This window comes from Malaya genurostris, chromosome 2, assembly GCF_030247185.1.
Source record: "Malaya genurostris strain Urasoe2022 chromosome 2, Malgen_1.1, whole genome shotgun sequence".
NCBI classification, from domain to species: Eukaryota; Metazoa; Arthropoda; class Insecta; order Diptera; family Culicidae; genus Malaya; species Malaya genurostris.
The window spans coordinates 254,143,921-254,161,952 of record NC_080571.1 but is presented as its reverse complement, the minus strand read 5'-3'; the positions used below and the strand labels follow the sequence as shown (position 1 = coordinate 254,161,952).

Below are 18,032 nucleotides of genomic sequence, written 5' to 3'. Positions count from 1 at the left end.
TACTAAATAGTCAACGCAGATATAATCGAAAGAGAAAGTAAACAAAGAATCTGTCATTCACCACGATTCTGTCGAGAAAAAAAAAATTTCGAATATCTTTAAGAAGGATTGACGGAAAACTCGATCTCGATCGCAATAATCCGATTCGAACGAAATACAGAATCGGGGTGTAAATGTTTTAAATATTGAAGTTCACTTGACTATGTCAGCTGGACTTTTACAATGGCACAGAAATAATCCGAGCAGACTCAACAGTCTGCGGTTATGCCATGAATCGAACAAGGAGAAAGTTCTTTCGCATTCCACAAGGAAGAAAAACAACCACCGGGTTTAATTTATCATTCTTACTACAATAATATATTGCCGATTTGATTCACGAAACAAAAAGTGTACATTCGTCTCTGCGATTCGTCGTTTCTAGTATGTGTATTCTTGCAAAAATACAGTAGTTTATAATATACCAGCTTAGCATTTAATAATATTTATATTATCGTACGACTGCGGATTTCTTCCGCATACATTGTTCTTACCCAAAATGGTGTCGTTTTATTACACAACTCGCCAACGTGTAGAGGCGTCTTTGAATTCTCCATTGGACTCTGTTTCGCAACGTCTACTACTACTGTAAGTGTGCTATCGACAGTAACGCAGATTTTGCTTGCTGCCTTCCATAAATAATTGCATTATTAAATAAAAGATTATTACAACTCTGTCACTTCTTGTGTGCTGATATTCTAAAACTGCTCCGATTGGTTAGTAAACCAACCGTTAATGCAACGCTGTGAAGTTTTTCTCGTAAATTTTGCCTTTCTCTCTCGTTACACCGTCGGTCAAACGTTCAAAACTATTTTCAATTGATGCTTTTCATTTTTTTTTATTCTGTTTCATGACGTTTTCAATATATTTACAGGATTGATTTCTCTTGCTTCTTTTTGTTTTCTGAGGTATTGTTTTCAATTGGTTATTTTTTATTCTTTCACGAAAGGTAATTTGTCCTATATTTACAGTATACAAGAAAAACTAACCCATTGTCACAACAGCAAAAACACCGAGAACAAACAAAAAGATCTTGGCTAAAGAAGGATTTTTATCAGCGCACGACTTGCCAGCGTGTGTGAGACGGTGTGTGGGTGGGGATCAATTTTCTACAGCAGGGAAAGCAACGTTTAATGAGGTTGATGAATGAGTTTTTTTTGTTTTGTTTCGCTTTCTGGAGGTTCTGTTTGTATCTCAAGGGTCAAAACTGAATGGATCCAGTAGCCTTACTGCTTGCGAGAGGCTACCATGTTTTCTCATTACGCTCGCGCGCTCGTCGTGTGTTCTAGTGTGATTGTGGGTTTGTGTGATTATGAAAATCCTGCAATGTTCCCCTTAATAATTATGTTGAAAGACATGTTTTTCTTTATTCAATTTATTTATAGCTTTTTAGGTCAATCTTGGTTCTCATTTAAATAGATTTTAGTATAGGTTCCTTAAAAGCGACTGTCGATTAAGATTTGTTCCAATTAGTATTCGTGATAATTAATAATAAGAATAAATTGGGTAATAATCAATTTTTTTTACAAGTGTTGCTACTCATTCCTTTGCTGTACAGTTTTCATCATCTTCTTTTGCTACGCCTCCCAGCTCATTCTCTCTCGTTCGTTCTAGTGTCTTCATTCACCCATTCGGAGAGCGAAACGATTTCACACTTCCTTCCACCATCGATACGGCACGAAATGCAGAAATCAACTCAGTTTTAATTGGCAGTGATATACTGGTCATTCCTTATTTACGATAGTGTTTGTTCTCTCAAACATGCTTTATACAACTTACTTCGAGAGGAAAAGCTTTCTCCATTCACTTTTGCTTCGTAGTTTCAACGTTTGTGTGCAATTTTGAAAAGATATAAATTTTGAAAAGCGAATTTTTTTTGGTTGAATTTCTAAGAAAAAAACATGACTTTCCGGAATCTCCCGCTGCTTGTTGTGTGTTTCGTTCGGGTATGGTAGAAATGACATGTACGTGAGAATATGTGTAATGCTGATTCTGTGCAGGGGAGTGATGATCATTCTTTTGCCTAAACCTGCTGGCGCTACGGATTACTTTACTTTCTCTCGTCATACTAAACTTAACTACACTAATAGACTAACACATCTAGGAGCTAACCTTTCCCATATTGAGAACTTCGACTTGCGGAGTACTCTTTTCACTATGAAACACAATTGGTCTAACCTTTTTTTTTTTTCAAAATCTTACTACGCGTGTTGGTATTTCAAAAAATGAAATTTCTCGGCAAACCATTCATTTGCCTACCAACACTATCTGCTTAGCTCTAGTATAGCGTCTAGTTCACATAGACCATTCCTAACTGGCTATGACATAGTATTAAGCATCCAATCTAGTACTTCAGTACAAGTAACCATTTCCCGTTCACTGTACATACACACACACCCATGCGCGTTAAACTAAATCTTAGTCCAAACTAAAGCACCTTAGGGATTATCATCGAATAACTTCCGCTCGCCAACGGCGTTGCTGCAACGGGGTTCCATTCGTGTGACCTGCCATTTTGTTTAGACGACACCACCAATTTAATTTACCGTAACGAATCGCTGAATTGTTCTAACTAAAAAACTCATCGTCGATCACTCGTTTTGAACGTGTAACCAAAACGGTTTGCTCTCCCTGCGCTGAAGATTTCCTTTGATTATTTTCCTCAAAATTATCCAACGTATATGAGATCATTACCTTGTGTTACATTCTTGTTTTTTGATCAAATTGTGTTCGGATCGGTTTTTTTTTCTGTAACCCAAAACTGTACCGACCAAAAATTAAATATGAATTTTTTTTGCAACTCAAAAAAATATTAAATGACCTTGAATTTGCAAACTTAGTAATTTTTTATCCTAACTTAACCGGTGGTACCATTCTTTCAACTCAACTCTGAGCGATTCTACCGCGGAGAGCTAAACCAATAACATCATTCTTACACGCCTAAAGACTCCGTTTTGTCGCAACTAGCGCGCTTCTCACTCCTAGAGCAAAAGGTTCTGCGTGAAGTACGAGTACAACTTTCGTTAGCTGATGGTTAGAAAAATATACTTTCTCTTTTTTGGATGTTTTTATTATTACTTTTTTACTTCACTGTGTCTGTTTTCTAAGAGAAAATGTGTGAGTTTCTGTTTCAAAATGTTAACTTATTTCTTCGACTACTATTTCCCTTTGATTTAAACGGCTTTCTTAAATTTCCTGAGGATTGTTTTTTTTTTTGTTTCGCGTGTTTTCATTCCTGTATAAAAATCTATTACTTTTCGAAATGTTCGTCTGTTTTTGTTTTTGTTGTTTCTAGCTGTGTGTCACAATACGGTTCGAAAATATGAAAAGCTACTGCAGTTGCATCTGTTCACTCTGGTTTATTCGCGTATTCGAGCTTGTTCTCTGCGGTTTGTTACGTTTTTTTTTTTTTTTTGACGACCGGTCGGCCACGCCAACGGAGGCTGTTTTCTATTTTCTAACTGTTGTAGGAAGTTATTAAAAAAAACTCGAAGATCCTGAAATCTCACACCCCTTTCCTTTGTCTGCCCTAGCTCAGCTAAGAAATAAATTAAACTACTTAGAGTTATGACAAATTCTGTGGTTTCCTGTAGAATCATTATTCTGTATAATTCTGATTCGCGCCGGAAATTCGATTCCTATCGTTAGCCAGTCGTACAACTAGTAAAGCAGTGATCGGTTGCATAAATAATTACGTGTTTCGTTCGAGTTGAGGACCTCAAACAACTGTTGTAATCCTAGAATAAAACTTTCGATACTTAGATATGTACAATAAAGTAGATCCATATTCACAAAACTTCGACTTATTTTCATTTTCTTGGAAGGGTTCGATTAAGTCTTTCAGTTGAGCTTCTCTTTCGTGTTCTTCTGTGTCCAAAAGAGGCAATGAAATATAGAACAAAAAAGTCATAGAATTGAACTAAACCGAATATAGATTTTGATCTCAAATAAACTCTTGAAAGTTACAAACGAACAAAGCCATCATCAACCCAGGACCCTTCACAATTCGTGTCCTTTCACGACAGCTGGAGCGGTATCGCCGTCGCAGTTTGTCCTAATCCGCTGCCGCCACTACTACTGCTGCTGCTAGCACTGCCCGACGGTAAACTGGTGATGGCCATGGCACCGATCGACGAGCTGGACGAAGACGAACTGATGGTGACTGCGGATGACGACGATGCGACCAACTGAGTAGCAGACGACGAGGAGACCGACGATTGTTGCAATTGGGGCGATTGCGACGGGGCCATCGGTGGCTGAATTGGTGGTGGCGGTGCCGAGTGCAGTACGAATGCATCGTAAACTTGCATCAGCTCGGCCAGCTTGTACTCCTCCAGGCAAACGAAACCCTGCAACGAAGGAGCTTGCTTCCGTGCACAGCCCATACAGTGGACCACGTGCCGCTTCTCCTGTTCGCGGATGAACAGGATGTTGAACACTTCGACCTGTAGTCAGAATAGGAAAAAATAGAATTAGCATTGTGCATTGAATTGACCGGCGAAATGAAGGATGGTCCGAGATACTGAAACTGTCTGAAATTCATGCACCCAAGCTAAGCCAGAAGCGACAGAACTTAGAACGCCTCGAAAACCAGTTTTTTTCTAGCATCATGTTTTTCGTTGAAAAATATGTCAAACCGAAGGTGCCACCACTTTGAAAGGCATCAACGAGATGACGGAATGATGCATGCGAAATGATACCCAAAAATATGCTTCTGCCCTATCTACTTACTTCACACTGTCCGCAGTAGTGAGACGCCTCGTTCTTTCCACGTCCATGAAACCGAACTTCAATGCCTTTAGTTTTAACATACTCGAGTACTTGCATACAATGTTTCATCGTTTGCATCAGACAGGTTCTGAAAGTAAACATTTGCATACGTGAGAAATATTTCATCCCCAAAGACGATTCGCAGTGAAACCAAGACGCTAATCAGTGAATCCAAAATCTACACGGTTTGTTCGGTAGAACGAAAGTTAGTAATTGAATGGTTTTAATCATCATTTTGATCAAACTGCAGTAGTCGAAAACAAAAAGGCAAACTTACTTGATGAGATCAAACATCTTCTGATCGGCAACCTTGATATTGCGGGCAAGATTCCAACTAAGATGCACCATCGGTACGATGCTCTTGTAATTTTCCAGCTTGTTCCACTCGTACCGTTCGACCGCCAGTTGGTACTGCCGGGCGGTGAGTGGTCCAACATTCCATGCGATATTGTTGCACCAACCGATCGCTTGCACCCAATGAACACATCTGTAAATATTTTTTTTTGTTTGAAACACACAAATCATTATAACGGACCTTCTTTCCTATTCGAATGTGACAGAAAACTTACCCAGCGTTAACCCAAACTAAATCTCCCGGTCGTTGGGTAAACCGATAAACCGGAATATTCTCTGCGTAAAGATCCTCCAGTGCTGGCCACCAGGATCCGTGCAGGTAGTTAATATTATTCTTCTCGCAGAGTGCCTGAATCCCACCCCAGTACGAATCGGGTGTTGCGAACCACTCACAATCACCAGGGCCAATGTTAATATTGATCGAACAGAAATTATTATTTTCCTGGTGACCGGGCGTCCTACTTCCCGGCACTTTCATATACAGCTGGACCGTATTCATGCCGAGAATCATATGACCCACGTGGGATAACATGTTTGCAGCGGACACAACTCTCGCAAAGGGAGGCAGCTTTTGCAGTTCGGTCAACTGTGTTTTCCACTTCCGCTCGTCCGAGAGGTCCACGTTGGTACCGAAACGAAGCATTTTATTACTGTTTTTGCACTTCTTCCGTTTGCCATTACCCGACCCGGGCCCGGTACTGTTCGTCAATGAATCCTTCGAGTCGGAATCCGAGTTTGTTAGTGGGATGCCCGCCAATTTGTCGCGTTCCTCCTGGAATTAAAATTAGATCCACCAGTTAGTTGTACAGTATTCGAATCGATTTGCTCGAAACAAATTTTCAGCAAAACATCAGAGCTAAATTGAAAAGCTTCCTCACTATATTTACTCAGTAGAACGAAAGTTATAAGCAAGCATCATTTGAAAAATTCTGAGATTACAAGTATAAAAACGACCGCTAAAAACTCACCTTGATCTTATCCGAAAAACTGGATGCCTGGTACTGCGCGTACTTGGCTATGGTCGTATGGGACCGATGGGAGATGCATGCCCAAACTTTCGACTTCATCGATTGATCCCAGTTTTCGTCGGCAGACTGGTGAACCTGCGTTCGCACCTCGATGCTGTGATCGGGATTGGCTTCGACCAGCGTCTTGGTGGAGAATAATCCCAAATCTAGCTTGAGGGCTGCCCCGAGCTGTCGTACAACGGCGATCGGATGTTTAAGACAGAACTCCTGCAGCTGTGGACTGTAGGCGTGCTTTTTATTTTCTAGGAAAACGGATGGTGTGGGAGGTTGCAATTGTTCGCGGGTCAACCGCTGCGGTGGTACTTCGGGCGGAGAGGGAGGCGGAGCGTCCTGTTGCATTGTAGAGCTGATTGCGGGAACATCCTTTAGGTCAGACTTTTTAACCGCCTGCAGAAGCTCCTTGGCCGTCATGTCAATGCTAAAGCCCGGTTTCAGATTGGGCTCAGACAGTTTCTCGATTTTTATGACCGGCTCAAGTTTAATGTCATGTTTCGCAAGCAGATGCCGCTTGGCTGCGGCTGCCGCCGTTGCTGCCGATCCTCCTCCGGTGGACGAAGCAGATTCTGTTTTAATGGCAGGTGATTTTACGCTATCCGATCTAGTGGAATCAACCGCAGCTGCATTAATCGATTGCTGGTCCATCGGTTTTATATCTTTGATATCTAGATCGTCCGAACCAAATTGCTTCAGAAGCGTTTCTGCAAAAGTAGCAGTGTCGTCCTTGGACGAAAGCAGGGCTTGCAGTTCTTGATCTGCAAAAGAAAAAAGAAAAACCATAAATTCAATGTCAGTTTGAAATTTAAGGAACTTTTTGAACTTTGACTGTCGGATTCGCGTAATCATATCCCACAAGTTGTGAAGGATTTTTTCACCCGAATCTTGATTTATTTCAAAATATCTCATTAGTTTTCCAATGATTTTTTGGAGTGAAAATTTCATAACCCGATAGGGGTCGAACAGTTCACAACGAGAACATTGGTTATGACGATGTGCAAAATAAGCTGTACTTACCAAGATCCGCCTGGTTGGTGCTAGCAAGCTGCGTAAACGCTGCAGTATTGGAATGATTTTGAAAACTTCCAACGCCGGCATACGTTCCGGTGGTTGTTTTAAAGGATTGCCCCGCATTGGGTACGGAAGAGAAACCACCGTTACCTCCCATTAGTTGTGGCTGACCTGGTTGTGGTTGTCCATAACCACTAGATACAACTGTAAGTGACCCTTGACCTTGGAATGTTGCAGCTCCAGGTTGTTGTTGCTGCTGCTGCTGTTGTTGAACGAGCTGATTTCGCTGCTGTTGCTGCAGGCGAAGCTGCTGTTGATGCTGCTGCATCAGTCGATACTGGTGGGCATACTGTTGCAGCAAATTCTGCTGTTGGGCATTTAAACTGGCTTGATTTTGCTGCAGATACTGTAGCATTTGTAGTTGCTGTTGATTAAGATAGTTCGGCACCTGGCCGGGTCGTACCACCTGCCCATCTTCCTGTTTAAAGCGTTTGCCAACCGCAACGGTATTATTGCTCTGAAACTGGGCAATCTGATTACCCTGAAAATGAAATGGAAAGGTGTTTGCATATTATTGAGTGGCACTCATGTACAACGAAATTAGTTTTTTTTAATAATCTGTAGAGGCAGCTACTATCTAGCTCCACCATATTAATACTGAAGGTGGTGTTAGCGAAAACTACCCTTCCACCGATACCGGTGGATTACTCTAGCATCCTGTTTGAAACAGATTCCATCAAATCGATTTCCTCGATGGGACCTTTTTAGAAATTCGGATGCAAAACGGTCAACAGAGAATAAGAAATTAAAACGCGAGTTCAATGACCACACAAAATAGCTTGTCAAAAATATATACCAGCATGTGCGCGTTCTCGATTCATGCCAGAATCGCTCGCATTCGCCATCACAGTCACACGACACACATAGAGGGCTTTGACCTTCAAAAGGCTACGAACACGCGGTACAAGCATAACCTCAATTCGTCTATCTCACAAGGAACGATATAACCAGCACATGGCGTACACATTTTTACTTGCTAAAATATGAATTTAATACGTTGAAAATTAACATTTATGGCATTACAAAATACCAATACTTAAATTTAGTTTTGTGACCATGAACAATTACATTTTGACAGCATATTAATATTAGGACTTACATAGCTTCGGTCGTTGTCCTTTTAAATTAGGACACTTGGTATACTTCCAGTAGTTAAATTATATTACTACTTGCACTTAAAATATATTTCAAGAAACAAACTTATTTAAATGAAATACTATTCTAATAGCACTAATTAAATGCAGAACTTTAGAACATCCACTGCTGCTAACGATCGAAACGAAAATGAGAGAGGCGAGCTCCCAGCGAACAGATACCGGCGGTTGACAGAAAACCGGTTGCCGGTAACAGAGTACTCAGAGAGAAATTGAGTAAAGTGAGTTCATGTGAGCTACTTAAATGAGTGCACAGTGAACGTTCCATAATTATGTGATAGAAACGATCCATCTTGGATTAGTTTTCATTTTTATAGCACGCTATCACGATAATCTGAAAGCGGGTTACAAGAGTTGCAATATTGTTATTATAAAATAAATATAGACTGAGGCATTCGCAACGCTGTGGTGGATATCAGTTCTAAAAAATGACAAAGTGTCACATAATTTAAAACTGTCAAAAATAAAACTCGAGCTTGATGATCTCAACACGAAGATTTGAAATCTGTTCTATATTTGTTTGTCAATGCATTGGTGTTATGTCAACTCACTGATAGCGTGTCTACAAAGTACACTGAGGTCTTTTTTTATGCGGTCTTTTTTAATGCGGTTTTTTTACGCGACTTTTTTTATGCGAATTTTCAGAGTTAAGCGGTTTTTTTTATGCGAAGTTTCAGAGTTATGCGGTTTTTTTTTTATGCGAATTTTCAGAGTTATGCGGTTTGCCCTTCTGCGGTCTTTTTTTTATGCGAAGTTTCAGAGTTATGCGGTTTTTTTTATGCGAATTTTTAGAGTTATGCGGTTTTTTTTATGCGAATTTTCAGAGTTATGCGGTTTTTTTTATGCGGTTTTTTTTATGCGGTACGTAAATTCGCATAAAAAAAGACTTCAGTGTACAATTATGGATCGAACTAATATTGCTGGTTTACAAGGGATTTAAGCTGTTCGGTTAGCTCCGGTCTCCGCTTCCATTGATTAGTGAAATGCGATTGAACGACAAAAATTCATATAGTTTTCGAAATCATTCATTTGTTTGTTTGTATCTGATTTTTGGGGAGTACTACAAAAGGCCGAAACACGAAAGGCGGAAAAACGAAAAGCCGAAATACAAAAAGCCGAAAACACAAAAAGCCGTACGTCATAGAAAGCCGAACCTCAAAAGGCCGAAACTCAGAGGACCGAAACTCAGAAAGTCGAAACGATTCTTTCAACGGGCAAACCATTTGCCCGGCCTGCCCGTTGAAAGAATCGTTTCGGCTTTCTGAATTATTTTCTAAATATACTAAACGTTAGAATTCTTACCAAATACTTTGTACCACAATAATAACACACAACTCTAAAAACTGGTAAAAAATTAGATCAGCGAAAAAGAACGAACAAAGGTGATCACGGAAGACAGTTGTTGGTAGAGGCATAATGAAAAAATCAGCTGTTTTTTTTTTTCAAAGTAGGGCGAATCTTACCAAAGTAAACAAATCGAGTTACTTTCTCCTACCAATAAATGCTTCAAAATCCTACAATTTTGCCTAAAAATACGGTTTCTACAAAAATCTCAATTTTAGTAATACAAAGAACTATAAAGGGCGAAACTGTCATTTCATTTGGTTATGTTAGTTTCGCCCTCCGTGTTCCATGCCAACAAACAGGGCGATACATTAATTGCTAGTAAGGAAGGCGAAACTATTTATTTTCTTTATTTTAGATGGTTTACGAACCTTTTACTACTGGAAATAGTAAATGAGACGATAAAATTACCCGCAGATTTATCTTAGTCGCAAAAACCAACCAATTTCACGGAAAATGCGCAAGGGCGTAACTTCATAATTCACACAGGAAGCATAAAAGTAAACTAATCGAAAAAGAGCTAAGCTCTTTTTATGTTGATCTACTCTGTAGGTATAGAAAAAAAGGATGCCAGATTTAAATAAATATCTTTTCTACTCAAGTAAAAGAAATCAATTTTTTATAACTAATATGTAGTTTAATTTTAGACAAGTGGATTACCGCTAAAAATGTAACTTTTTCGTGAGAAAATTATTGTAACTCACTTACTCGCCATTATATATATTTCGGCCTGTTATGCTTCGGCTTTCAGAAATTTCGGCTTTATGTGGTATATAACTAAGACAAGACCTGACATCTGGGGGGGGGCTGCTTTTGTTCCAAAATGGACCAGTTTCTGATTGGCTGATTTTGATGTTGCTACCTGCACATTGAGAAAAGAAAAAACTTTTGCAGGGTACGTGAGCAATGATGCCAAGTATGAAGAAAATCAGAAAACAAGTTTATTAAAATGTATAATGTTAGCTCACCAATGAGAATTTTCAATCTCATTGGTAATAAATGTTTATAGTGGCAGCACAGTGTAATTAAAATAGACATCAAGCCGTTTTTCTTTTTAGTGAATTAAAGTGTAACCAAAAAGATTTGTTAAATTAGTGTAAACTCGAAAGTGTGTTCAGTTTTACGAGAAGAATGAACTGTTGTGTTCCACACTGTGGTCGCACTAAGCATTTCTATCCAAACCTGACTTTTTCCGGTTTCCAAAAGATCCGGTAATACGCCAACAATGGATTCGATTTTGCGTTCAACATGAGATATTTCGTGTTTTGTCATCAAAACTAAATTGTTTTAAAGCATTAATATATAATAAAGAAATGCATTCACCAAAACATTTTTCATATTCATTTCAAATCAAAAACCTAAAGTCTAAAAATTTAAATGTAATATTTTTCCTATCATAGTTAATGAAAAAATCTGTAAATATGGCTACACTGTAGCCGGTACGTTGGTATTTATTCCACAGGGCGAAAATGACGAAAAGGATGATTCGGAAGGAAGAATAAGAAGCCAGTTGTCAGGTCTTGTCTTAGTCTTTAGACTCCCCATGTGACAGGCAAACGTCAGTCAGTTAGCGAGGTTTTCTCTATTATTGTTTTACGTCTCGCGAAAGTAATTCTTGGATTGCACATTAATTTCATGTTTCAAGTGCAAACAACAATATCAGTGTTGAGCGAATTCCAAAAAATATCTGGTCAATTACATTACATTCTTCATATTCTATAATTCAAATATTTTTTAGCTAGAGTTTATCAAATGCCGAAACGTTGATCAGCAGCGCAAAATTAATATTTGATGAAAGAAAAAAAAACTAATTGACCAAAAAGCTATATTTAAATTATTATAGATTCGAAAGACTCACTTTAGGGGAATCGAGTATCGTTTTGTATAATACCAATTTGAAAACATACATAAATATTTATATCTACATTTTTATTCTTCTAGTTCATATCACTTATTAAATTCTAATTTTCTTTAAATTTATGCAGAACGTTCATTGAATGTAGCGAAACAGTCAAGTAGCCAAAAAACACTCTACACTCAAAAAACACTCTAAGATCAGTTTCTGCATGAATCATTGGTACATCAAGTATCGAAACAGTACCTATATTTTCGGCGAACAGGATTATGTTGCACGATAGGTTGAAACCAACCGACAGTCTACTCGAACATTGTTTCATTTTCAAATACACGTAAAAAAGTCACTGTAATAACTATTACTGCTATTGCTTACAACAAAATGTTTTTAATTTTAATTTTCGTATAAACATATGAAATTGTTAAAGAACAAAAGAACGGTTTAGAAGAACTAGTTCTTTCGGTAGAACAATTAAGCTCTGAGCGGTCTGTAAAATGAACGGTCTTGCCCATCTCTAATCCAAATGATATATCGATGCTGTTTCCTTGCAAAAATGTACAAAAAAAATTGTTGAAAAATTCAAAAATAGTTGAATTGCAAATAACTGAAGTTTAGGAAGAAAAATATTATTGCCAGGCGAGCTGCTCAAACATGGAGGAGAGGCATTATAACAGAAGGCTGAGATTTTGAAGCAGCAATGGATGGAAGGAGTGGTTTGCTCTATCGGGCAATTACGCGCCGAGCGAATTTTCTGACACCCGTACTAAATACACTAATATGAAGATTCAGTTACAAGCTGTTAACTTTGCTGATATAATAATTTTGTTGATTACGTAGCTTATACCATTATATATCCAGGACCCTCAGTGACAGCCATTTGATATTCGAACTTGATTCACAACCCTAGAATAGCATTGAAATAAGCCTAAGCTAATGGCAAACGGTTTAACCATCGCGGAGGAAATTGAGCGGAGAAAATAATGTATTTTGCTGGTTACGTCTCTTATAATTATGCTGAATTGCTAATGCCAACTCGCGGTTCAACATAAACCGTTAAGCAGACGTGAAGGATTATCATTTGCGTAACGAACTAAAATTTCTATACTGACGTCTCATACGAAAACATATTTACAATTATGGCCGTTAACATATAGTAGCCATTTAGAGATTTTGGTACCTCTTGAACCGAGAGGTAGCATTTGCTGTTCAACATAAACTGCTAATGCACTGACGTACACAATTCAATTTTCGTAATAATTCTAACAAGCATAATAAGACTGCTCGCTAATAGTTAAAATTCGTTAAATCAAAACTATAGGTATAGCCTAATTATTACATACAATTACAGAAAATGAAGATATTATCTGTATTGAAACTATCTGACGATGACTGTGAACAACAACTAATTCTTGTACGTCAGTTTACAGTAAGGTAAAACTCTAGTAGGATCGATGTAATAAATCAATGTTGGCCCATGAGGAATATAATGCAACGATTGCAAACCTATTTAGAATCAAACCAAGTATTCAAATTTTCTTTACTAACATCGCACCGGAAAATCCTGGGTAAATTATTAAAATAAATACGAAATCTATTTGTGTCCCTGACCTGAATTTCAACAATAAATTTCACATTGCTGATTGAAACAGAAGATACTGACAACTTTATATAAAGCTTTTTTCAATTTCACGGCTTCCACGATTGAATCAATACAGCACATTTTACCATGATCACGGATACAGGCCAGGTAGCACGAGGACCCGGGTGTGGTGAAGAAAATACAGCATTGAAACTCACGGGTTCAACAACCACATGAATTGCCAAAAAAAAATTGGCGAGTATGACGCTCTCGTCATTTCTTTCTTCTCCAGCTCTTTGCTCACAGAGGGCTTTGACCTTCAGAATGGGGGCCATAGAGTCATTCATGGTCTGCCGCTATCAGACGGCCAGACATCACTGATGTTTGCAAATAACACAAGCGTATTAACTTACCTAACGTAGAAATCTGCTTCAATATTAATAAATCTCACACTATTTACACATTCTTCCTTAGCACAAATAATATTATAAATTAAACAATAAATTTCTTATTTCTAAGAGATTAAAATATTGGATCCCGCCTGCTCGCGTCGGCGATTCGAACGGAATAAAAAGCCAGCAAGTGTTGAGGCAAAAGCTAGAGATATGAAAGCTTGGCCAAAGGGAAACTCCAAACAAGAGAGAAAGAGCATGAGTGAACTTTCTGAAAAGGGGCACCCTTATCGTTGAAATCGTGTATATTCGATGGAAATGGAAGTGATAAACTGGTTGTCGTATAAATGTGGGTTGAAATAAATTGCAATCACTAGTACTTTCGGTTTTTAAAAACCTGAATGCACGAATTTGTGATTTCAAAAAGATGTAACAATCGATCTTTAGAAAACATCTGGCTTCACTGCTTAATGTTCCACATTCATTTCAGAATGAAACTTAGAGCAAGAGAGTGAGTGTCAATGAATCCGAGTTCATGTAATTTGAGACCAAAATGTCATGTTCAGTGAAGTTAAAAGTTCAGAAATAGTTTAATTTTTTTTTCAATAAAACAATCACAGATTATCAATCTTTCTACAACTATAAGGAAAACTGAACGTTTGCTCACCTGTGCATAACCCTTCTGATACTGTCTCTGCTGCGCTTGGGCTGCGGCGGTTTGCTGCTGCTGACGGGAGCTCATTTCGTTCGAGATTGGTAAATTCCACGCTTCCTCGATCGACGGTAGCTGCCGCCGTTTAGAGGTAATACTAGGCATAGGTGCGTGTGCCAAATGCTGTTGAAGAAATTTAATCCTTTGCGCTAGGTTCTGAGGCTTAGCCGAACTGTTCGTGGCAATTGTCGACTCCGAAAGACTCGTTCCACTACGTCCTGGCGTGGCAGCGGTTACCGGTGTACCTGCCGCGTTGGAGCCTGTTGAGGTGGTGTTACTGGTAGAGGTGTTTCCTGTTGTTACTGTTCCTGATGTATTAGAAGCATTGGCACTGCTGGCAGTGGATAAGGCTGACACTACTGTCGATTGCTGTCCGTCCGTATTCTTTGTAGCATTTAGATAGCAGGCATAGGCGTCTCGCGGTTGATTACAGCTTTCGTACAAAATACCCAAATTGGTCCAGGCAGCCGAGTGAGATTTATCTAGTTGCACAGCACAGATATAGGCTTGCAACGCATCCATAGGCTGATTTTGCTGCTGGTAAAGTACACTAAAATACGTAAACAGTGTAGCATAGAATCCACACTCACTCTATTCCTGCTTATACTTACCCGATGGAGCACCAAGTATCGGCATTGCCTTCGCTTTTTTCGACCGAATTGCGATAGGCTATGAAGGCGTCATGCACCTTGTTGATTCCAGCAAAGCACCTTCCTAGCAAGTACAACGTCTGGCCTGATTTTGGTTCAGCGTCGATTGATTTTTGCAGAAAATGAATAGCAAAACGTTCCCGTTGTGCCTTCTCACCGAGCGTTTCAAAACTGTGATACAACCATCCTAGCTGGCGGCAGATGTCGGCCTTCAGCGCTAGTGTCAGCTGTTTGTCTCCGAGTAGCTGTTCGTATGCTTCCTTTGCTGCTTTAAATTTGTTCTGTACTTCATACAGATGCGCGATGTGGAAGCGAACTGCAATAAGAAAAGGGAAAATGTCATTAAGTCGATATTTTAGCGATAATGAATTGAACAATTAAATGAATCGTCATAAACTAAGAACGTGCTCGAATTAGGAAGTTCACATATACCAGACGAACCACACAAAGGACGATAAAAGAACTGCCCCCCAAAAAAACAGTGACAAAGAAAAACGAATGGAGTTATTGACACCGGTAGCCATCACTCGGAGGCCAACCTTTTTCTGCTAAATGCATGCCACCGCGGCGATGCCTTGTTCAGGTAATAGCACCGGTGGCCGCATTGCAATTTGAGACGCAACGTACGGCTGTGTTAAAGATGCGCCATAATCGCCGAGACCTTTGTCGTTAACGTCTCCTTTTCCGAAATGTCTGGTTGGACGGTTTTGTTTCGCTTCATTTACTCATTATTTCTTTCATTCGTCACTTTGGCTCCATTCCTTCCTTCTTTCGCCGAATATCTAAGCGCATCAGAAATTTAACCCTGTTTGGTACCACAAAACAAACACAGCAACAAACGGAATTGATTCAAAAGCCTGACTTAAATTAGTGTTTCGACGGTTTATGGTTGTAAGTTGTGTTGCTTTTATGTGCGAAGTCTGGTTTTTGCGTACCCAATCACACCATTAACCAAATATAGTATCGAGGACTGGATTGTTTCTTCTACCTTGATTGGACAAACAACTGTAACCAATTTTTGAACGAAAATTATGAAGAAATATGATGACGATATTCAACATCAGGAGCCAAAAGATGGGGTAATTGTACTGATACGAATCTCATTAATCATGACACCACAACGAAGTCTGATCCATTTAGAATCTGAACACAGTTTAAAAAAGGGATTGAAAATTGATTCGTCATACGCAAGTTGAAAATTTCAGGTAGGAATTTGGAAACATTGAGGTAAAATCTATTGTGAGGAATGTTATCAAGTAGCTCCGTTTCTGTGAGTAGGTCACTGAACTGGAATTAAGGTCACTGGTCAAGAAAATCCTGGTGATATCCGTTTGGAATATTATTAAAAAATGAGTGGCCAGGATACGCTCCGAGAAGTTGTACGAGTGTTAGAATAGATGAACAGCTCCTCGGATTAACGTTTTATGCGGTTAAAGCACGGGGTGATGCACTTATCCAATTCAATTTGTTCTAGCTGATAATTTCACCCAAGAACTAATGATCTGGCAAGGAATTTGCAGTGGCGTACATAATGTTGTACAGACAAGAGTGCCTTGAGAAACTAATTTTAATCAGAGCTAATAAGGCTCTATTAAAGTTTGAACGGGTTTGACAATCTGTCTCCACAAAAGGGAAGTGCCAAAATGTTTCCAAGATAATAAGGCGGATTCCATTTACAAAATCAAAATAGTCGCTGTCTTTATACCATGCCTGTTCGTTGCTTATACCAACATATCTCCGGAACCCTAAGTGACAGCAAATTGATTTTCGAACTGAATTAATAACTCAATAGTAGCTTGTTGAAGTCAGCTCAACTATCTCCTAGAAAATCGGACTAATAGAAAAATGTGATTTTGGTCGGTTGCGTCACTTACTATATTTCCGGAACATGAACATGTAGTGACAGCCATTTCCTCTCCACACTTGATCAATGATCTAATAACGACTATCAATCTTCGATATTTGAGTTTTAGTTTTTTCATATACTAATAGTACTTTTCAATAGAGTTTAAACTTGTTGAAATTGGTTTAGCCATCACCGAGAAAATTAAGGCGAAGAGAAAACGGACGTTTTGTCGGTTAGGTCACTTATACCATTTTATCTTCATAAAAGAAAGTAATATCCTTGTGTTCGTCGAACTTGATCAATAACTCAATAGTAGTTTTCATAAAAGCCTAGGCTTATTGGAATCGTTTAAACCAACTCCGAGAAACTTTAGCGATAAAAAAGCGTAATTTGTCGATTGTCACTTAAACCTTCATATCTTCGAAACCAGAAGTGACGGATCAGGGTCATTTTGCCGAAAGCCATTTCGCCGAAAGCCGTTTCGCCGAAAGTCATTTCGCCGAAAGGGTTATTTCGCCGAATGTCATTTCGCCGAATGGGTCACTTCGCCGAATGCCATTTCGCCGAAAGGGTCATTTCGCCGAATCCTGAAATCGTCTTGAAATCGTAATTAGAATTAATTTAAATTAAAGACAAACGAAAGATGATAGCGTTAACGCCCGTTTTGTTGACCTACCATTGTACTTCTTGAATAATGATTGATTGTTGTTCTCTTGAATAAAGATTGATTCATTAACCTCAGATAGTAGTTCCCAAGGAAACTTGTTGACTATTAGCTAGTAAGCACTAAAGCAATTGCATAGGTGTATCTACCAGGCAAATGTAGGTGGCATTTTCCGTTTATTAAGTGAAAATGAAAAAATATCTAATGCGGCTACGCCACATCGTTTTGGTTCATGTGCTCTCCGACCTCGCTACCGATGCAGGAGATATGACCCTTACGGCGAAATTACCCATTCGGCAAAATGACCCTTTCGGCGAAATGACCCTTTCGGCGAAATGACCCTTTCGGCGAAACGACTTTCGGCGAAATGACCTATTCGGCGAAATGACTTTCGGCGAAATGGCATTCGGCGAAACGACTTTCGGCGAAATGGCTTTCGGCGATATGACCCGCTCCCAGAAGTGACATTCATTTGAAATTTGAACTTAATCAATGACACGATAGTAGCATTTAAATAAAATCTAAGCTTGTTGAAATTGGTTTAGTCAGCTCTGGAAAAAATCAGCGTATAGATAAAACATGT

General features: G+C 39.0%; 1 protein-coding gene across 2 annotated transcripts in view; it reads right to left on the bottom strand.

Annotated features, from left to right (window-relative positions):
- Window positions 1-329: 329 nt before the first annotated feature.
- The window catches only part of LOC131429549 (histone demethylase UTY), a 152,405-nt gene continuing 134,702 nt past the window's right edge, over window positions 330-18,032 (bottom strand). For both annotated transcript variants that reach the window (XM_058593743.1, XM_058593744.1), the window contains 8 exons: window positions 14,901-15,255; window positions 14,245-14,839; window positions 7,200-7,734; window positions 6,129-6,940; window positions 5,376-5,932; window positions 5,084-5,293; window positions 4,768-4,894; window positions 330-4,481 (listed from right to left, as the gene is read on the bottom strand). In XM_058593743.1, the coding sequence (XP_058449726.1) occupies window positions 4,053-4,481; window positions 4,768-4,894; window positions 5,084-5,293; window positions 5,376-5,932; window positions 6,129-6,940; window positions 7,200-7,734; window positions 14,245-14,839; window positions 14,901-15,255 (3,620 nt within the window). In that variant the 3' untranslated portion in view covers window positions 330-4,052. The remainder of the gene's footprint in view (window positions 4,482-4,767; window positions 4,895-5,083; window positions 5,294-5,375; window positions 5,933-6,128; window positions 6,941-7,199; window positions 7,735-14,244; window positions 14,840-14,900; window positions 15,256-18,032) is intronic.